General features: G+C 43.3%; 2 protein-coding genes across 2 annotated transcripts; one reads left to right on the top strand and one right to left on the bottom strand.

The window, feature by feature from the left end:
- Positions 1-8746: 8746 nt before the first annotated feature.
- RNASE6 (ribonuclease A family member 6) lies at positions 8747-9211 on the top strand (the record flags this gene model as incomplete). Its single annotated transcript, XM_084239820.1, has 1 exon — positions 8747-9211. One exon carries the CDS (start codon positions 8747-8749, stop codon positions 9209-9211), a length of 465 nt encoding a protein of 154 aa, XP_084095946.1.
- Positions 9212-20474: 11263 nt separating this feature from the next.
- On the bottom strand, positions 20475-21030 carry LOC311175325 (ribonuclease pancreatic-like; the record flags this gene model as incomplete). Its single annotated transcript, XM_084240218.1, has 2 exons — positions 20475-20925; positions 21026-21030. 2 exons carry the CDS (start codon positions 21028-21030, stop codon positions 20475-20477), a joined length of 456 nt encoding a protein of 151 aa, XP_084096344.1.
- Positions 21031-22457: the final 1427 nt, after the last annotated feature.

Consider the following 22457-nt stretch of genomic DNA (forward strand, 5'->3'; position numbering starts at 1 on the left):
ATGGGTCAGTGAAGGAAAAACAATCCTTATAATACCATACATCTGGAGAATTCATATGGCTATAAGTTTTAAAAAATAACAGAGCAGACCAGAGGTGTTTATCCTGTGTGTTCAGGGACCTGGAGCATTAAGGACAGAGAGGAGGAGACTTCATATCACAGACAAGGGTGGAGGGTTGTATGATTTTTACTCAGAATAGAGATGAGATTCTTAGAGAGGATGTGTCCATTGATAAACCTGCAACTAGATGAGACTCTCCAAACTACATTTCTTCAGGCGTTTCTTCTTTATTGGGGACAGTTACAGGACACAGGCAAGGAGAGAAGTTTCTCCTAATCTTGATGACCATCACAGTTCTCAACCAAAAACTATCTGCATCTTTAAGTGATAGTAAGAGATCTTATGAGGCTCACAGGGTCTTGGTTGACCTCTTGTTCCTATATCAAAATGACAAGAGGCCTACACTGGGCATATTTAAAAAAGACCATCTGATCCTTTTGAGGAGACTGATCCCTCAGTGCTGAGAATTCTCAGGTAGGAAAGCCCAGGAACACTGGAAGGGAACTTCTAGATAGTAGAGTTAAGAATGGAAAGTGATCCAATTTATAGGCAGCAAAGACCTAAATTCAACTCAGTATTAATCTCACTGATAAAGCCCCCCCCCCCACCTGGTTTCCTCCTCAAATTTCCCAAGCACAATACATTGAAGCAGCTGAAATACAGTCTTCCTGTCTTGTATAAGTCTTTATGGTGAAGAATAAGGGTGCCACAAATGAGAAAGTGCCTACCCCTTGTTCTGTCCTGGTGTGATGCACTCAGCATCCTCAGAAGTCACACACATATTTCATGAGACTCTCATGGTCCTATGAGGTATCTGTTATTAGGTCCATTTGAGGACATGAGTGCTCAGAGAGTTGAGAATCATATTAACCCTTGTGCCACCAAGGAGGCCCCAGGATGATAATGTGTCTCCCACAGGTTTGGGGAAGTGGTATAAGCAATTGCCCTTCTTAAAGTATTGCTCAGAGTTTTCAGGGAAGTGAAGCCTTCCTCCTTACAAAACATCTCAGCATCTTCACTCGTCTTCTACATTCCTTTAGAAGGTGGCAACCTTTTCCACTTCACAGACATAAAATTTTAAATATCATACTTTTTGGACACATGTTCTTCTGAGATTTGATCTGGGTTATAAAACAGAGCTAACTAGTGGTGACTGATTCCCATTGTGGGGAGAATAGAGGGCAAACAGGTGATATTTGGAAGTCTCAAAATATCTTTTTTAATTTTGTTCTTGTCGCACTCAAAATATGTCTAGCATACTTCCAGTTCTTATAAGTGTTATTATCTAATGAGAGATCATTGTTTAGTCTAGGAAACAAATAATAAAGTTGGACCCAAGCACCACATACACCAGCAGGAAAATGCACTTCAAGGTCAGGCATGACTCTTAGAGCAGTATCTAGATAACGTTTTCCTCTCTCTTCCCTGTGGACCAGCAGGTGACCTTGATATCAGAGATGCCATCCTCCCTAAAAGTCCTAGGCCCTTTCTTGGCCCTACTGTTCCCTCTATGTGGACTCCTTGTACACAGCCAGAGCCTTTCCTGGAGAGAATTTATGAAACAGCACCACCTGAGCACAAGCTGGGAATTTGACAAGTACAGATGCAATGATCTCATGAGGGACAAAAGAACTCCAAAAGACAACTATCAGATGTTCATCTATACCACATGGCACAAAATCGAGCAAATATGCAATAGGAACTGGAGAGATCGCTACAGAAATGTATATATATGGACCCAGTATCCCTTCAAAATACTCAAGTGTTACCAAGGGGGGAAGAGAAATATCTACAAAGAGAGCAGGAGCTACAGCTATATTGAATTCCATTGTGGCATGAGTGGGTTTGTTGATAGCATAGAGGACACCCGGTTGTTTCGGAGTATCAGAAAATAGAATGTCTGCACACATCCCTAGGTTTCAGTAGAGTGTTCAGTGCTTACCAAGTGGTGTCCCTACCAAATGTTAACTACTTTGCATATTTTTGCCAGTGCTACCTAGACTTATGTTTTGCATCGTTGCTAGATAGCATGATTTGCCTATGTTGTTTTTCTACCTGGAATATCCTCTACCCTCATTTATCTGATTTACTCCTGCATTTCCCCCCCTTCATTTCATTTCTATATTTTTTTCAACTCATATGGCATTTCTTATTGACTGAGCCAGAAAATTTTCTGATATGGTCTCTCCATATATTTACCCAAGCTTAATGAGTTTCCCTTCTCTAAATAAATTATCACTCCAATAAGTGTGTAACATTTGTATCTATTGTGCCTGCAGAGTATGTGCTGTGTGGTTGGTATAGGTGATATGATATGGGTGTGTGTGATATAGATTAGGTTTGGATGTAATTTGTGCTATGTGTAGGTTTGAGGTGTATGAAATATGAAGTATGCTTATGTGTATGATGAGAGTGAAAGTGTAAATGTTTGTATGCTAATATGGGGGAAGTTTTGTGATCTAGACATTGATTGTGGTGATGTGTTGTGTTCTTACCCAGATTTGGGGACATGGGCACAACTGACTAGGTATAAAACATATTCCATGTTCCTGGTCCATAGTATGTGCTCAATTAAAATTGGTATTCTACCTATCCTATCCTTTGGCTGGACTTTGATTTTAACTTTGATAAAATAAACACAACAATTCCCATCAAACATCTCCTCTCCCTAGCTCTGGAAGACGGGATTTCAAATACATTAGGCTGTGTCACCTGAATGGAAACTATAAATTCCAAAGATTAAAAAAGACCTTCTGGATCATGCTCAGTGAAATAAGTCAGAAAGAAAAAGAAAAATACCGGATGGTTCACTCATAGCAGGAATTTAGAAAACGTAATAAGAGACCAGGAAAAAGACTAATCAATACAAAGTAACAATAATAATCAACAAGCTACTATAAACCAGAAACACACTGGGGACGGGGGAGGGGCAGGGAGAGGAAGGACTAGAATCAAAATAAGGGGGGGGGGTGCAATTGTATGGAGAATATAACCAAAATGAAAATGCATTGTGCAAAGATGAAAAAATGATGTAAGAATTATGTAAAATAAAATATTTTAAATTTTTTTTTTAATTAAAAAAAAAATAAAAGACCTCCATAAGCCACTGGCTGACAGAGGTAACTATTGGACTCATTTGTAACAAATGTCTCTAGGGAGGTTAATGTACTTTAGATGGGTTAAAGAATTAATTTTCTGAAAAATAGCACATTAAGTAGAAGATATTAGAACAAAGGAATTTGATATGGTAAAAACCATTTTCACTCAGCAAAGAAATAGGATGGAATTAGAGGACTTCAAAATGCAGCTCTTTTTAAGAATGGGTAAAACTTAAATTTTATTGGCATGAAAAGTAAGTTGGTGAAAGGCCTATTGAGAACACAAATAAGTAAAGTCCATGAAAATTCTGTTTGTTAAGTTGAGAAGAGATATACAGAGTGAGAAAAATATTTAACTCACGTAAGTTGCCTAGGGCAGCTGTGGGGAGGAGAAATGCCAACATTCAAGTGTTAGTACCTTGTGTTTTTTAGCTTCCTGCTTGTTCAATGACTCCAGCCATGAAATGATTCCAGATAAGAGCAAACATTCAAGTACCTTGTGTTCTTTAGCCTGCTGTGTTGTTTAATGACGCCAACCAAGAGATTATGAGACAGAAAACCAAGGGATCAGCATTTTCAGTTGGGTGGCTGCATACCTTTCTAGAATTCTGGCTTCAATGAGTAGTCAACGAATCTCTGTTGTTCATCATATTCCCAGAGCAGGACCTTAGCTTTGCAATTTTCCATTGCATTTAGGGATAAGCAGATACCTGGGAGAGGATGACCTATACCAGCCAAATTCTCAAGAGATTAGTGTTAAACCAGTACTTCTTAATCAATAATCAACTTACATATGAGGAATACTGATTATTTTTCTCACTTGTTAAATGCTTTTTCAAAATGTGGTGGCATATTTTGGGGTGGTATATTTTGTTCTCCTACAAGGAAGTTTTGGATGTCATGACCATCACTTGGATCATCTGAGGAGACTAGGAAACTGATTAGACAGCCCCAACAATATTGCACACAGAAGAGGGAAAGGTAAGTTTCCTAAGGAAATGAGTAGGCAATTATCTAAATGAGAGTAAGTGGATATGGGCAAGCCCAAGCAACAACTCAATGCTATTCTGCTAATTGCAATTAAATCCATTTCCCTTCTATACTGTTTTGGTCCACCATCAGTTAACCCTTTTAAAAACAACTTTTAAAGACATTTTCAAATGAGGTACTTGTGAAAACTTACTGTGGGTAATGGAAATAGACCACCCAAGAATACAACTGTAGGAGACCAGAATATGCCATCCCAAAATAAGCGTTTTTGGCATAAGGATTATTTTGAGTTGATTATTTTGAGAAATAGCAGACAAAGGATAAAAAGCAGAGTAGAAGTTACCCTTTTATAAGGGAAATGCACATTATAAAGAAAATTTATACTTGTAAGGTTATCTCCCTCTCTGTAGCAGAAAGTAAAGGATGACTAAATCACCAAAATCAAGCAGACAAAAAAACCCTCTTATTATTGGAAAAGTCACCAACTTAAACCTGAACAACAAAACTTACCTTGTAGAAATGCAAGCCAAAATCACAAAAAGATGTGACCTCACACCTGTGAGACAAGGACTGGAAACAAGAGCTGGCAAAGACTGTTGACAAAAGAATACTAGTCCACTATTGGTGGGAATGTAAATTGGTGCAGCTTCTATTGAGAAAAGTGGTATTAAGATTCCTTAAAAAAAAAAAAAATCAAAACCTAATTATATGATCCAGCTTCTAGGTATTTATCCAAAGAATAAGAAAACACTAAATCAAAAAGATATGACCCCCTGTGTTGTCAGCAACATTATTCACAATAGCCAAGATATGGGAACAACCTTAATGCCCATTGACAGATGACTGGATAAAGAACTTGATGTTTTTCTTCCCTTACACTTCTAAGACTAGGCATAATTTAAGAAATAAGAGACATAGACTCTCCCATTCATGCCCTCCACCATCTCTTTTGCACCTTACTCATGACAGCAAGCCAGGAATTTAACTACCTGAATGAAGACAAATGGAAACTTTATTTCAGGGATCAGGCAGAAGCCCAGTCTTGGGAATTTGGGCATTGGGTATAAACATGTGTCAGCTGAGAACAATGATTCTTTACTTGGAAGGGATATCAAAACCACTGTGAAGCTTATTAAACATATGATTGATTAACCAATATTGATACATTATTAACTATAAGTCCACAGTTTACATTAGGATTCATCCTTTGGGTGGTACACTTCTATAGGTTTTTGACAAATGCATAATGCCATTGTAGAAGAGCAAAATGTTTTACTTGACTGTTTAGGGTCCTGGTTGGATCTGAAGATTAAATTAACAAAGACAGATTAACAGGAGAAAACACACAGCTTTTCTTAAGTTTTTGCATGTACACAAGAACCTTCACAAAAAAATGAAGACACAAAGAAATAACCCAAGCAGAAAGCTTTTAGACAAAGAAATCATGAGCTTCTGAAGAACTGACAAGGGGTAGTAAATGGTAAAGAAGTAATAAGGTTTGCTTATACAGATTTCTTGGCCCTAAATTCCCCATCCCTGGTGTAAAGATGTGTCCTTCCTCCTGGTACAAGGAAGGTAACTTTCAGGCTGGAAATTTATTTCCTGCTTTCAGGAAAGAAAGGTGAGTTGGGGGAGGTCAGAGTGATCTTGCTTCTATCATTTTCTCAAACTCCTTCAGCATAAGATATCAAATAAGTCAAGGTGAGTATTTTGGGCTAGTGTTCTGGACCTTATCATGGTGTCTCAGCAATTACAATATCATGTGCAACAATATTCTATTTCAATAACCATTTATTTCCGGCCTTTATGAGGAAAAGAAGAAGCTTTTCCTGCATTTAAAGCATCTTAATTGCCACCACCCTAAAAAAATTTTTATGTTAAGGAGACATATGATATTGAGACAGGGCAAGCTAGGGTTATTAGGCAGTTTTAGGGACAGTACAGGAGGGGACCTCTGAAGAATTTAGGGAGGCTTCAGAGATAAGGACAACCAAGGAAATGTAACCAATTCCACTGGGAAAAACAGACATCCTAGGACCATTGTTAACAATAGGGGAAAAACAAACATCCTAGGACCACAGACAATCTTGTTAAGGATGGTCCTGGTTTTCTTCAGGTGATAAAGATAAGGTGTGGAGATGCTCTCCCGGAAGACTAGGCCATAAAGATAAAGATGTAACAAATGGGGGATGTAACAAATGGGGAAAGACAAACCTGTTAGATAAGGAATGTGAAGATCCCCCACTAAGTAGCAAATTAAGTGAGACAGCCAAGAACTGACCAATCACAAAGAGACTGGTGGAGCTTTAGAATAATCAGGGAAAGAAAGTATATATTCCCTGAGACACGACTCCACTTTGGCTTCCTTGCCCCTCCCAGGCCTGGTTCCCCTGGCCTGGGAGTCCCACTTTATTTCTGTTCCTTTTCTCCTCAATAAACTTTTTCTTTCTCTAAACAAACTGCCTCTTCCTGCTTGCTTGTCTGAGCGTCTGGGAAGTTCCTGCTGCGGCTTCGTGAGACACCAACCCGTGGGGGGTCTAGCGGCTGGGGCTCAGCGCTGCCCTGCAGCCTGGAATCCATTCCTGGCTGGGAGACTAGGCCTGACAATTCCGGTATCAATATAGTGACATTCCGGTTTTCTTCAGCATGAACATGGAATATCTGTTTATTTAGATCTTCTTTGGTTTCATCCATCACCTTTAAAACTTTGATGTTGTACATATTTTATCAGATTTGTACATGAGTTTTTTATTTTTCTTTGGTGCTATTGTAAATTTTGGATTTTTAATTTCAAATTCCATTGTTCATTGCTGTTATGTAAGAAAACCATTGATTATAGTATATTAACTTTGTCTCCTGCAAAGTTTGTTATAAACAGAGATTCTTTTTGTGCTGGGCTCATTGCATCCATTAAAAACATTTGGTAAGAGTGTGTTCCTATTATATTTATGTTTAATGGAAGTAATACAAAGGACAGATTGGAAAGGAGAGAGACTAGGGGCAGGGAGTCCATGCTGAAGACTCTTGTGAATTTGCCTTGAGGCAAGGAATTCTGTATAAGGGCTTTGAAGTACCAGTGGAAAGGGAAGAACAGATTCTAGAGGCAGATATTCTAATTTGCTCTTCTCCTTCATGATTGTGGAGCACTCTTCCACACAGTTCCCTCCATGGGGTGTCTTTACCGTCTCCTTTACCTAACATCTAATTAATCCTGAAAATTCATCTCAGGTCTTGTACCCTCCAACAATTCTTCTCTCTACTCTCTCCTCACAGTGCCCTGTGGGTCCCTCCATTATAGCCAGACACGTTATTTATATTTATCATCTAATGTATTTGTCTATTTACCTGTCTCTTTCATTAGGTGATACAATCTTGAATCTCAGTTGCCCAGCATCTGGCCTAACAAGCATATGCATAAAAAAAAAATTCATTCAAGTCTGTCGTCAAAACTATAACATGACCAAGTATGTGGCAACTATTATATCAAATTTACATGGTATATTTTCTCCTAAAGAACTGAAATCACAGGGCTTCCCTGGTGGCGCAAGGGGTTAAGCACAGCACTATGCAGCTATCCACAGCCTCTGTAGCACAAGTTTGATTGCTGGCCGGCCAGAGAGCTACCTACATGGCACAGCAGACCTCTCCTGACTCGCCCATTGCTCCCCTCAGCAGTGTATTTCAGTCAGTCTGCCTGTTCTGTTCCCCACTCTGTCTCTGGTGAATCTTCTCACCACCACCGCCCGCCCCCCATATCTTTCCTATACCCCAGCTCTTGTATGCATAAATAAACAAATCTTAAAAAAAAAAGAAAAAGAACTGAAATCACAGATCTTCCAAAACCGAAAGTTCAGATCAGGAAGGAAACAGTGCACTCCACATTAGGAAGTGATCAGTTCCTCAAAACTGTGGGTTTTGAGTCACATTGTTTCTCTAAGTAGGTTATTCTTCCTGTGTAGACAGTGATATCAATACTCTTTTAAGCAGCAAGTTTGAAACTCTAAGAGTCTCTGCACACTTTGCATAAGAAGTTCTACTGCCAAGCCTTAGGTTTCTCTTTCCTGAGAGAAACTCCCCTCCCTCTAACCCAACACTCACACACATGCAGTCAGCTCCTGCCAGCCAAAGAGAACAGCCCGCAAAGCCGGAGCCTGGGACTAACTACTGCTTCTGTTCGGTGGGTGTCTGGCGAGGGAGGTAAGAGGAGCCCCCTCGCACTGGAGAGAGCAGGGCAGCAGAGAGGCTGGGGAGGTCAGGCTCAAATCAGCATAGGGTAAACATTTCAGGAGGAAGGAGACAAGGTTTCTGGCATGGGGACCACCAAACTGTGATTATAGGACAAAAAGAAGACTGAGGTCTGCCAATCAGAGGAAAGTTCTCCTTACTTCATAGTTCTCTTCATTGAGCTTGAGGTTCTTCCTAGAATTGTGACACTTAGTGAGACAGAGGTGTTTTCTTTTTAAAAAACAAACAAACAAACAAACAAAAACAGAAAAACTATGAATCCTAAAAGATAAAAATCTAAAAGTTATGAACGCTAATTTTCCTGTTACTGCTTCCATAACTACTGTTATCTTTCCTTTTCCTACACAGAAAACATGGCACTAGATCTTCTGAGATGCTTTCCTCTCTTCCTTTCCCTGCTGGGATTATGGGGGCCAGTGCGTCCACTTTGTGCTTGGCCTACCTATCTCACCAGGGCTCACTGGTTTGAAATTCAGCATATACAGCCAAGCCCTCTCCCATGCACCAAGGGAATGAGTGGTGTCAATAATTATACCCGGTATTGTAAGCCTGAAAACACTTTTCTGCACGACTCCTTCCAGAACGTGGCTGCCACATGTGAGTTGCCCAACATTACCTGCAAGAATGGTTGGAAAAACTGCCACCAGAGCCCAAAGCCTGTCAACATGACGCAGTGCAGCCTCACCGGGGGGAAGTATCCTAACTGTCGCTACAGAGAAGTTGCCCAACACAAATTCTTCATCATTGCCTGTAACCCTCCTCAGAAGAGCGACCCTCCCTATCAATTGGTTCCTGTACACTTAGATAAGGTTGTTTGACTTTCCCTCACACTTGGCACACGTTCACTCTTCTGGTTTTTCTTTTCTTGGTTTCCTTGGTCCCCATAGAAGAAAGAAGATATTGGGAGTTATTGGAATATTTACAATAGCCTAGAATTGGAACTAAAAGAAATAGGATTCTTTTCTGCTTTGAACTCTGTGTTCTGTGAAGGAAGACAATAGAGAAGAGGTTGGCGAAAAGCCAGGTCTCCATTTTTAACCTGGCAACTTCTGCCCAGCCTTGTCACATATTGTATTCACAGCAATAAAACTGTTCTCTGTTGCATTCCGAGAGTGTGAGAATGTGTTTGAAATCCCTTTCACGTCATTGTTGCTGGTTGGAAGCTATTTAGGCCTGCATTTGCTACCAATATTTCACAGAGAACTATTTTGGCTAGATTACCTTTGAGGTTATTTAGCTTCCCCCAGCTGTGCATCTGTGTAACTCCCCTCACACTTGTGTCTTCCAGTCTTTGGAACAATAAAGTCCTCCACCCCTTCAAATTCTGCTTACACACAGCCTTCCATACATACCCTGAAACCATTGCCTATGTTTATTTGGAGAAGGCATTAATCTTTCTTACAGCATTAATAGTATTTTCACACACAGATTCTAATGTAGTGATTGAAGTATTCCTCATCCTTTCTGTTCATTTCTATATTTAATCAGATAAGGTTTGAAATGTAATGTATTCATAGTAGTAGAGAGTATAATTCACCCTAACCTGGGAGTCAACTCCCCTATTATTTATTGGAATGCGAGAGAGTAAACATAGATTGAGAAATCTAAAAACATTCTTGTCTTACTTAATGATGAAATGTTGCAGAAATATTGGGGTTTTGGAACAGATATTTGATTTAGAAATTGAAGGAATGGGATTAAGAATTTGACTGGGATTGAGAATGTACAGTTTAGGTATAAAAGAGGGGGGGATTTTCCCTCTACTCTTCTAGGTTCTTGACTGAGACACCAGTTTAAAAAAAAAAATTAACTGAAGGAAAAATTTCAGTATATATGGGAACTCCCCAAAAATATGAAACTCAAAAAGAAATCAAGCAGGTAGGTTTCTATATGTTCCTGAACTAAGAAAATGGAAGAGTCTGGGTCCTCAAATGAGAGGGATACAATTCACAGGACGATGAGAAGAGGAAATGTTTGGTAAACAAATGTTTGCTCTGTGATGCAGATAACTCTGTCAGATGGAAAAGTTCTCTGTGGTAATAGGTCTCTTCCTGTTACAGGCCCTCTTGTGGAGATTCTTTCATTTTTCCTCAAAATAGAATATATGCTCAACGCTTTTATAAGGTGTCAGTTCTAGACAAGTGGACTAGACTAAGATTGAAATTCTCCTGGATTTGTTTTCTTTTCTACATTCTAATTACATATTGTGGGAGAGTGAAGGTAATTGGATAAATCAGAATTCAGATATATCCCTGTATCAGCTTAAATGATCTCACAGTCATCATAGACTGATACTAAAGTGGGCAAAGCTTTGAAGCAAATTCAGCAAATGTTCCAGCAACTCTCATTTCATGTTACACTCATGTGGGATCTTTTAGAAAAATATTGATGACTGGATCCCTGTGCAACAATAGGAAATACATATGGTATCTGTCCTGGCTTCCTAGCCAGAACTCCTGAAAACCTTATAAATTCCTAAGTGATAATAGCACTAGGAGTATTCATGTATGAATGAGGTGACTATGAGTGAGCTCCTGGGTGGGGGCTGTTACCAGAAAGACAAAACCATGATAGGACACTTGGAATTTTCACCCCACTCCCTATTATCCAGAGAGCAGAAAGGAGTTAGAAATGGAGTTAATAATTGATTATGACTATGTAGGAAGCCTCCATAAAATCCCATACTCTTGGGATTCCAAGAGTATGGGATTTTATGTGAGTATGGGATTTTATGAGTTTCTGGTGGTGGACATTCTACATACTGGGAGGATATGCTCCCTAACTCCATGGGAGCTATGCTCCAGAGACTCCCAGATCTTGCCCTATGTATTGCTTCATCTAGCTGTTTATCTCTTTCCTTTACTGGACACTTTAATAAACTGGTAAAGGTAAGTAAGTGTTTCTCTGAATTCTATGAAATACTCTAGCAAATTAATCAAACCCAAAGAGAGGGTCATGGAAACCTTAGATTTATAGTCCATTGTTTAGAAACACAAATGACAACCTGGATTTGGAGCTTACTTAGATTTATAGTCCATTGTTTAGAAGCACAAATGACAACCTGGATTTGGGAGGGACGTGTGAATCAGGGCCGGAGGCGTCCTGTGGGGCTGAGTCCTCAGCCAGTAGGGTCTGCTGGTATCTCCAGTAGATGGTGACAGGATTGATATAACTGTAGAACACCCAGATACCATCACAGAGAAAGACTCCTGTGGGGAAACCTCTCACATAGCTGGTGTCACAAGTGTCATGAGCTTGGGAGTCATGTGAGAGTGAAGGGGAACATCATAGAGAGACTAATCTTTTTCCAACTCAATTCTCTCAAATGAATTTTAAGACAATTTGTTGAAATTTATTTAAATGAACTTCTGAGGGTGAGGCCTGGGAGTTTGGGGATGTGTTTTAAAATCCCCATGTGATTGTAACGTGCAGCCTAGATTGGGTCAGTGGGACAAAACTACCCTGGGCCCCCAGGCCTGTGACCTGTCTGGTGCTCCTGGGAGCAGTGTGGGCTTTATGTGTTTAAGGGAAGAAGAGGAAGGAGGAGAGGTGAGAGATGAGTGTGGGCAGGAAGAACTGCCCCAAAAGGGACAGGTTTGCTGAGAGAGGTCTGCATGGTTGCAGGTGGGCAGCCCTGAGAGCTACCTCTGTTGAGGGAGATCTGTGAAGAGAAGTCCCAGCATGGGACAGGTCATGGGCAGGCAGGAAGGCTGCTGCCCTGCAGAGGGAGAGAGTTGGTGAAAAGAAGCACCTGCACAGTTACAGGTGGGCAAGAAGACTGCTGCCCTGTTAGTTTTATCATCTTCAGGGATCCACCAGCAGAGTGCCTGGAAGAAGTCCATATGGGCTCCCACCCTGTTTGTCTTCTTTGAGGCTTTCCCTGGTCTTCTCCCTCCCTCCCATTTTCACAAGAGAAACTTCAAGATCTATTATCTACAGAGTCATCTGGGGGATGAGGACTGGATCCAAGAGGGTTGGACGTGGTTAGAGGTACCCCAGTTCCTAGGAAGTTAAATGACAAATAAAACATGTGCCGACCAACAGTGTGCAAATAGAATGTGAGTACAGGTCCCACAGCAGCTGGCATTCTTATAGAACAAAAGACCATCCATGTGGCCTCGAGGATGGATAGCTAGTAAAGGCATCAGGCTACTCATTAACATTAAAGTAAATCCACAGGCAATGTTGTCAGTAGGTTCTTGGAAACTGACCTTAGCGGCAACAACATAGAACAAAACTAGATCCAAAATAATGTCATATAGTTCAAAGCAGCTGGAATTTCCCCTCATTCTTTTAAGGTCAGGACATTGAACAAAACAGCATTATCTTGGAAGCTGCTCTACTCACTGCCTTAGTCGTATACTTGAATTAGTTCCATCACAAACAAAAAGAAACACTCTAAAACTGCTTCTATTGATTTTTTCATGCTAATAGCTAGCCTCCTCAAACTCTATAAAACTGAACAGAGTAAACACTACTTATTGCATCTTCTGTGGCCAATATTACCTTGTTCCACAAACCAAAGAAAGCATAAAAAAGAAAAGGATAGTCTAATACCTATGATGAGCATAGTTGCATAAACTTGCAACAACAATTTTGCCAACTCAACACCAACAATATGTTAAGAGAATCAAATGTCATGATGAGTGGGTCTCATTCCAGGGATGCAAGGAGAACTCAGCATACACAAATCAGTTCATGTCATTCACCACATCAACCAAAGAAAGATAAGAAATCACAAAATCCTATCTATAGACACTGAAGATGTATTTGACAAGACTCTGACCCATTATGATTTGAAACATTCTCAATAAAATGGGTATAAAAGAAACCTGATTTTACATCTATGATGAACCCATAACTGACATCATGCTCCGTCGCGAGCCAGCTACAGCAGTCTGGGTGTCAGGGGTTCCTGAAGGATGGGAAGGCATCAGCGCAATTGTAGAGAAATGATAAGGGAGGGGGAATGAGGAGACACAAACACTTGGTCAGGGTGCAAGCATCGTCCTGCTGAGGGTTTCAGCAGTCCTTTATTTATACATTTCAAGCAAACTGTGAGTGCATAAGCATATGCATTAAAGTAGGAAGATAACAATCATCACATCTTTTTCAAGAGCAGCCAAGGGTCTGTTTGCCTTCTTGCAGAGGTCTGACATTTATTATTCTTTGTCTTAAAGAAGGCACAGTTGCTAAACAAAAATGTTCTTAGAGTAGTCATTTACCTTAAACAACCAAACAGTCATTTTATTATTAGCAAAAAGCCTATGTGACAGTAAATAACATTTCTGTTTGCCATAGTGAAGGATTAACTAAGGGCAAGGGGAAACAAAGGGCAGGAAGCTACCTGGGGGAGGGGAAACAAAGGGATTATTTCTAACTAACCTATAAAGTTTAGACTAACTATAACCAAATGATTATGTTACAGGGCAGGGAGAGGGGCATCCCAAACCCTGCAAACCTGCCTATTCTAAATGGGTTCTGCCATCCGCCGCATCAACACAAAACATAGGAGACTTTAATGGGAAGGAACTTTAATACAACTAGGAAACAATACAGAAAAGGCAAAGAATCTAGTTTCTAAATCAAGCACCCAAAGTTACCCGTCCCCTCGTGGGTAAAAGTCCACCCAAGCAGGATTGGCCCAGAGCAAGGCCCCAAAACCTGCCACAAGTCTTAAGCATCTTCCAGTGGGGACCCACAGAAAAGCATCAGAAACAACCAGACAAGTCTGGAAGGAAAAGAGCAAAACCAAAATCAAGACAAAAACTGCCATTGTCACCTCCCCAAGGGTCTCTCACCCACATCTGTGTCACCCAGTCCACGACCAAAAGGCAAGCACAGTTTCTTCATGTGTCTCTTGGGTCCATGCGCCCCCTCCAGGTCTCCTCCTGGCTCTCGGTCCTGCTTCCTTCCTCCCTCAGTCTCCTATTAAGCTTCTTCTCTTCCTGCTCAGCTCCACCCTCCCTTGGGTGGGGCAGGGAAACTCCCCCTTTCCTGGGGACCACCCTGTTACAATTAAAGCAAAAAAACAGAAGGCTTTTATTTAGAAATCATTATCTATAGTATATTGTTTTAATATTGATTCAAAATTAAGGAACCAAGGGCCTGGAAGGCGTTAATGCCAGGCAAGCAGTACTGACTCTTCCCTAGCCCCCAGCTCTCAATTAAGGGAGGAAATCTTCTAATCTAAACAAAGAGTTTTCTACCTATTACTCCTCTACTTATCTAGTCAGCCTAGTCTCCTAATCTAACTTCATGATCAAGGGAAAGTTCCTTTCTCTGTAAGATTGCTGATTGTTGTTTTAAGGAACTGTAACAGGGTGGTCCCCAGGAAAGGGGGAGGTTCCAGGTTCCCTGCCCCATCCAAGGGGGGTGGAGCTGAGCAGGAAGAGAAGAAGCTGCAGAGGAGACTGAGGAAGGAAGGAAGCAGGATGGAGCCAGAAGGAGACCTGGAGGAGGCACATGGAGCCCAGAGACACGTGAAGAAACTGTGCTTGCCTTTTGGTCTGGCCTGGGTGACACAGATGTGGGTGAGACCCGTGGGGAGGTGACAATGGCAGCTTTTATCTTGATTATGATTTTACTCTTTTCCTTCCGGGCTTGTCTGGTTGTTTCTGATGCTTTTCTGTGGGTCTCCACTGGAAGATGCTTTAGACTTGTGGCAGGCTTTGGGGCCTTGCTCTGGGTCAATCCCATTTGGATGGAGTTTTACCCACGAGGGGACAGGTAACTTTGGGTGCTTGATTTAGAAACTAGATTCTTTGCCTGTCCTGTATTGTTTCCTAACTGTATTAAAGTTCCTTTCCATTAAAGCCTCATGTTTTGTGTTAATGCAGCGGATGGCAGAACCCTATATATAAAATAGGCAGGTTTTTGGGGTTTGGGCTGCCCCTCTCCCTGCCCTGTAACAGATTTGGCGCCCAATGTGGGGCGCCAAACTGTTACAGAGCAACCCCGATATAAAACGGGTTGCCTGGCTGTGGGTCTCTCACCCACATCTGTGTGACCCCGTCCACGACCAAAAGGCAAGCAGTTTCTTCATGTGTCTCTGGGCTCCATGTGCCTCCTCCAGGTCTCCTTCTGGCTCCATCCTGCTTCCTTCCTTCCTCAGTCTCCTCTGCAGCTTCTTCTCTTCCTGCTCAGCTCCACCCTCCCTTGGGTGGGGCAGGGAACCTGGAACCTCCCCCTCTCCTGGGGACCACCCTGTTACAGAACTAAAAATATTTCATCAGGTTCAGGGAGGAGATGGTTTTAGCTTTTGGTTATTAAAATGGTTAATACGTGGCATATCAGTAATTGCAACATTGACTATTTCCCAATGCATTATTTTGTGCTGCCATGTTTATTATCTTAACTAGTAACAAAATTGTTGTTGACTTATTCTCTAATGCATGCTCTAACAGCTACCATATCAATTGTTACATCCAGGGGAATTAGCCCTAAACAAACAGGAAAAATTTAGCAGGAGCCGGCTATGGGTCTCCTGGCTTAACAGGAATTTTCTTATACTTGGAGCATGGCTCGCCTCTGCCACCCAACTACTATCTTTAACTTTAAAGTAAAAGAATTTCCTTCTCCAATTAGCCCTTGCCTCAAAAGACCACATCTCCATATCAAAGACTTGGCCAAGGGATGTTTACAGCCTTTTTTTCCCAGAAGTTTTTTACTTGTTAAGGTAAGGCCAAATGTTGAATTGCTGCCTTTTGACAGAGAACTACTAATTTTATAAAAAAATGTAATATTTGTATCATGCAGTGCCATTTGTCATCAAATTGGCTATTCAGTGATTGATCAGTATTTGCAGTTTTACTTTTATTTATTTTTTTATAGTTTTTTATTTATTTATTTAAGATTGATTTATTTATTTACATAAGCACTGGGTATAGTCAGAAGCGCGGGAGGGTGAGAGAATTCACCAGAGCCAGAGCGGGGAGCAGAGCAGGCAGGACTGAAGTACACTGCTGAGGGGAGCAGCGGGCAGCAGGAGAGGTCTGCGGGCCATGTGGGACCCTCCTCCGGTGGCCGGGGAGCAGCCGGGGATTGAACCGGCACCGCAGAGGCCGCGGGCAGCTCTGCAACCCAGCGCTCAACCGCTGCTCCACCAGGGAGGCCCCTGCAGTTTTACTTTTAAATGCGTATTTTAGCAATGGTAGAAACTAGCCATAAACAAATGAGGAGAATCTTGAGTCAGCTAACGAGATTCCACATTTTTCAGAAATCTGCCCCAAGCCCAGACTTTTGTCAGACAGCATGAGTAGCACGGCTCCCAATAATGCTCAATAGTGAAAAACTGAAAGCTTCAGAAAATCAGGAAGACAGGCACACCCACTTGTCCCATCAGCAACTCTGCACTGACAAAGAAAAGAAATGGCAGTGGAGGAGCAAGCCATGGGATGCAGGTAGTTCTCAGAGCCAGTTCCTGGCCTTGTTATGGACAGAGAAAAGGGTGGGTCCAACTGAGAACCAGATTTTGGGCTTTCGGAGGGTGATGTGCTACTAGACTCCCAACCCACCCCCCCACCATATCTCTAACCTTATTCACAAAGTCTTCCACTGATCAGTTGGTGAGATAAAAAGTCCATCAGTCATGGCCCTCCCAACGCTTTCCAGTTCCATGTTATGATGTAGACATATTGCCCCAGGCCAATCAAGTGTCCTGCTCTTGTCTATCTTAGAAGGACCCTGGTGCACCCACACCAGTAAGGTTTCACCAGTGAGATCAGCATAGTATCAGAAGCCCTTGTCAAAGACATTAGGGAAGGAAAACACATAAAATGAACCAAACTGAAAAGAAGAAATATAACTCTAATTATTTGCAGATGACATGGCAATATATATAGAAAGTGCTAACAACTTCACACACACACACACAACACTAGAAATAAATGTAGTGAAGTGGCAGGACATGTGCTCTGAGGTCTGGCTGCATATAAGCAGGCAAGAGTGGATGTGAACAGGCTTTGATTTCAAATTCAAGGAAAAAGTGAAAGTGCAAAGACTGAAGAGGCAGCACTTGGGAACAAAGAGATTGATGCAGCTATCATTCATTCTGTTAAGTGAAGGCCTCCTTTTGGAGTGATGACTGCTGTTTTGAGGTGGGGTAGAGCTGGGACAAGGGCCCAGTGGCTGCTGGATTGGACAGGAGAATTTACCATGGAGAGCTGCAACAGACAACAGATTAGCTGGTCACAAAGGCAGAAGACACTGGGAGCGTAGACATATTTAAAGCCTCAGGGCTGAGGAGGAGCTGAGATGCAGATGTGTGTCTGATGTTTTGGAGTGCCGGGACCTTGGGTTCATTCCGGAAAAAGGTTTTGTAACAGGGTGGTCCTCAGGAAAGGGGGAGGTTCCAGGTTTCCTGCCCCACACAAAAGGAGGGTGGAGCTGAGCAGGGAGAGAAGAAGCTGCAGAGGAGACTGAGGAAGGAAGGAAGCAGGATGCAGAGCCAGAAGGAGACCCGGAGGAGGCACATGGAGCCGAGAGACACGTGAAGAAACTGTGTTTGCCTTTTGGTCGTGGCCTGGGTGACGCAGATGTGGGTGAGAGACCCATGGGGAGGTGACAATCGCAGTTTTTGTCTTGATTTTGATTTTCTCTTTTCCTTCCAGACTTGGTTTTGTCTGGTCCTTTTCTGTGGGTTCCCACTGGAAGATGCTTTAGACCTGTGGCAGGCTTTGGGGCCTTGCTCTGGGCCAATGCTATTTGGATGGAGTTTTACCTACAAGAGGACGGGTAACTTTGGGTACTTAATTCAGAAACTATATTCTTTGCCTTTCCTGTATTGTTTCCTAATTTATTAAAGTTCCTTCCCATTAAAGTCTCATATGTTTTGTGTTGATGCGGCGGATGGCAGAACCTATTTAGAGCAGGCAGGTTTGTGGGGGCTGGGCTGCCCCTCTCCCTGCCCTGTAACAGTTTCACGAGAGCTCCCCTTTCAGCAGCACGCAGCGAATTTCCCAAGCAAGTTTTTCCAGGAGAAAGAGAAGGTAGTTTTCTTTGAAAGAGCAGGTTTATTTGAAAAGGGACAGAAGAGCCTCCCTGTTTGCGCAGGGGTTAGACACCGCTATCAAGCTATTGCCAGCCACTGTGTTAACATAGCAACCCCAATATGAAATGGGTTGCCTGACTGTGGGTCCTCACCCACGCGCTTAGAAGGGACTTATTTATTAGTACTCCACTGCAGGCACACACGAAAGGTTAATAAAAGGTTTATTAACAAGGGAAAGGGAAAATGAAGAAATCAATAACTCAGGGACAAAAAGAGGGAGATAAACTCATGAATGAGTGCATCCTACCCATTCCGCTGACCTGGAATCCCAGTGTCTTGATGTCTTTGGTCTGGAGTGTGGGTGGAGTACACACAACCTGCATGGAGTTTGCTCAGGATATCCTTTCACCCTAACAACTGCATCACCAGTTCGATCTCTGGCCGGCTGGAGCAACCCACATGGCACAGCAGATCTCTCCTGTCTTGCCCAGTGCTCCCTTCAGCAGTGTATTTCAGTAGATCTGGTGAATCTTCTCACCCTGCAGCTCTTGTGTACACCCAGTTCTTTTTTTTTTTTAAAGATTAATTTGTTTATTCATACAAGAACTGTAATATAGGCCAGAGGTATGGGGGTGGGGGTGAGAGGATTCACCTGAGATAGAGTAGGGAACAGAACAGGCAGACTGACTGAAACACACTGCTGAGGGGAGCAGCGGGCAAGTCAGGAGAGGTCTGCTGAGCCATGTGGGTAGCTCCCTGGCTGGGAATCAAACTCATGCTCCAGAGGCTGCTGATAGCTTCTTAGGTTGCGTTTAACCCCTTGCGCCACTAGGGAGCCCCCCACACCAGTTCTTACATGTATAAATATATAAATCTTTACAAAAAATAAAATAAAAGGTACAGAAGAATAAAGTACACTAGCATAGACACAAGCAGGCAGAAAGGGCTGCATCGAAAGGCACAGGATGCTAAGAGAGGCCTGCATGATTGCAGACAGGTGGCCTTTAGGAGAGCTGCCTCCACTGAGGGAGGTCAGGGAAGAGAAGCCCAGGCATGGTGCAGGTCACGGGCAGGCAGGAAGTGCGGCCCTGCAGAGGGAGAGAGTTGGAGAAGGGAATCACCTGCAGAGTCCCAGACGGGCAAAGGGACTGCTGCTCCTTTGTGGGGGCCCCATGAGGTTTGATCTTCTTTCGGAAGGGAGGGGGTCGTCTTTGTGGGTGGATGGTTTATTCCTTCATCTCCACACCTTCACCTTCAGGTCTATGCTCCTGACACTCCCTACAGTGTTCTGATAGTTTCTATAGCTGGATTAATGGCCATGTTAATCCCATCCACCCCCACCTCCCTGTGTGAGACAGGTTCCTGACCTCATGTGTCTCCTTTCCAGTTCTTCTATTCTTATCCTGCGTCAAGTTTACCTGCCCGCTAAGAACACAGAATCCTAAAACTTCCTTGATTTGAAAAAAAAAAACAACTTTGAACTTTTTCCTTTTTAAGAAAAATCAGTGAATATGGTTAGTGTCAAGTTAGCACTCAACTTTGAGATTCGTGCCAGAAGGAGTTTGCAATCCTGATGTCTGGGTTAGCAGTAGAGGCCCCACACAGCAGAGACCTCCACATGTATGTTACCAAACACAGCCCCCCACCAGGACACCCCCAGTCCCACAACTCCCTTCTATAAAACAACCAACACTTAAAAATGTCACACTGGCATCTGAGAATCTGTAGGAAAGGATTCTCTCTGGTCAAGTGGAAAAGGAGAGTCAGAAGAGCAGGCACTTGATTTCTCCCCTTGCTGCTCCCCAGAGCTGCCCAATTCCCAGCTCTCAGCCCTGCAGGGAGGCATCACACACACAGTCCCTGGCTGGGGCAGCTTCAGCTTGCAAGTGGGTTTTATTGAAAGAAGCAGAGAGGAGATTAACAGAGGGCCCCACACAAGAGTGTCTCACCCCCAAAGCCATGTGGTACAAGCCTCAGGCAGGGATGCAGGTGTGGGATAGCCAGGAGCCCAACTTGAGTTATTCAGGAGAGTAGGGGCCAGGGGAATGAGTGGGTTTGGGGGTGCATCTCTCTCCGGCCTCAGTGAAGACCTATCTGGAACCATCAAAGTGGACAGGCATAGGTGTTTTCCCAAAACAGGCAACAACGATGTGTGCGCTGCGGTGCCGTGATGTGTAGGTAATTATGGGGCGACGCCTTGTCAGGATACAGTCTGTGATTCTCATTCGGTACGGGCTCCTGTGACAGTTGTTCTTCGTGTTTTTGCAAGGGATATTTGGCTCACGACAGACAGCCTGGACAGCCGCAAGGGTTTGGTGCACAAAGGTATTAAAGACCCTTCCTGAAAGTTTCCGGTTCCTCATCATCTGGGTGCAGTAGTTGGGGCTGAAGGGACCAATCCTGGGGTCCAGGTGCTTCCTCTGGAAATCCTGGACAGAAGCAGCCTGGGCCCCCTCGAGCACCAGCAGCACCAGGACCAGCAGTGAGAACAGGACAAGGGACTTCAGAGCCATGGTGGCCGCGCTCCCCTGGTGGCTCCACCTGGGAAAAGAGAAGGGAAAGCCACCTCTTAGGGAAAGGACCCCACTCCCACTGCGGGGCTCATGGTTACAGGTGCCCCTTAGATCAGCACGAAACTCACCTCATCCTGTGAGTTCTACCAAGTAGTCAGAGGCGTATACTCCTCTCAAGAGCATTTTACTCCTGCTTGCTCTACAAAAACCTCTTTCCCGCTGTGGGTGAGCGCCAAAGTGAACTACACCCTGGCAGTCCTGTGTGTGACTACTGAGCTTTCTGATGTAAAATACATGTGTACTCTGAGCTCAACCACCTTATTAGAGGATTCTCTTGTATAAACCATGAGCTGCCCTGACAGTCAGGATCAGGCTGACAGACCCTGCTGTCCTCTAGGAGCTCAAGAAGACTCAACCCAGTCACTGAAATAAGAAGAATTTGTTGTTCTTCAGAGAGATGCTTTCCTCTCCCAATCTTGGGGCTGCTCCTTCCCCAGCCCCACGGAATCTCTTTGCAGCTGGCAAGCTCTACCTAGCACCACTAGCCTGGCCCAAGGTGTCTCAGTGCTGGCTTCTCCCCTCCTGTTCCTGACTCTCCACCGTCAAGCAGAAGCAGCTCCAGAGACTATCTGGTGGGCACTCACCTGGGTGTTTAGTTTGGTCCCTGGGAGAGACTAGAGGCAAGTTTCTGCAATTCTGGGATCCCTGAGGTACAGATTTTATAGGGAGTACAAAAGGGTGTGACTTGCAAGAAGAGTGGGAGGGGCATCAGAGGATCAGTCCACAGGAGGAGAATAATGTGAGAGGGGGGTTTTGTGCAGGCTTCCCTCTGCTGGGAGGGGCCTCTCACAATGTGGAGTACCTGTTTGCTGGTTCACCAGGAGGAACAAGAAGTTCCTTTAGCACTGATGCCTGAACCTCAACCTAGTCCTGGTTTTCATTTGGAGGCCATTTTTAACATTCCTTGGAGGTTAACAAAGGGCATGCACCTGGTGACCCCAGGGCAGGGAGCAAACGAAAGCCCCTTTCAGTTTTCCAGAGTCCTGGAGAGCTTGGCCTGGAATCCACATCTCCCCATAGCAGTTTTTGGGAGACAGAAGGCATGGGCAGGAGAGGTGTGCAGCTGTGCCCAGTCAGAAACTTCCCCCTTCTGGAGAACAAGGGGGAGTGTCTGAACCAGGAAGTGAAGAAGCCTGTATTTTGGGGCCCAATGGGCCTCCCCAGTGCTGGCCACTTCCTGTACACCCATCACCCCCACTCCAGAGGGATGAAAAGTATTGTGTGGCAGGTGTATCTACAGTGACAATTTGTCCTGTGGCTAAGAATTAAGAAAAGGAACTAAAGATGGAAAAACACCCCCGCCCCCCAAACCCTTTTGGAAAAAAAATGCATAGCATCATTTTTCTTCCTAGAAAGAGATTGCCTTGTTGGATGACAGTGTTGCTATTTCTGGAGTGAGAATTATAAAAAGGATCCTCCATGCTCTGAATTTCAACAGTGTCAGCTCAAATTCTGTTGTAGCACCTTAAGAGCTGGGCACATTACAGAACTTTATTTCCC

The sequence above is a fragment of the Talpa europaea genome (genome assembly GCF_964194135.1).
Source record: "Talpa europaea genome assembly, chromosome: 8".
NCBI lineage: Eukaryota > Metazoa > Chordata > Mammalia > Eulipotyphla > Talpidae > Talpa > Talpa europaea.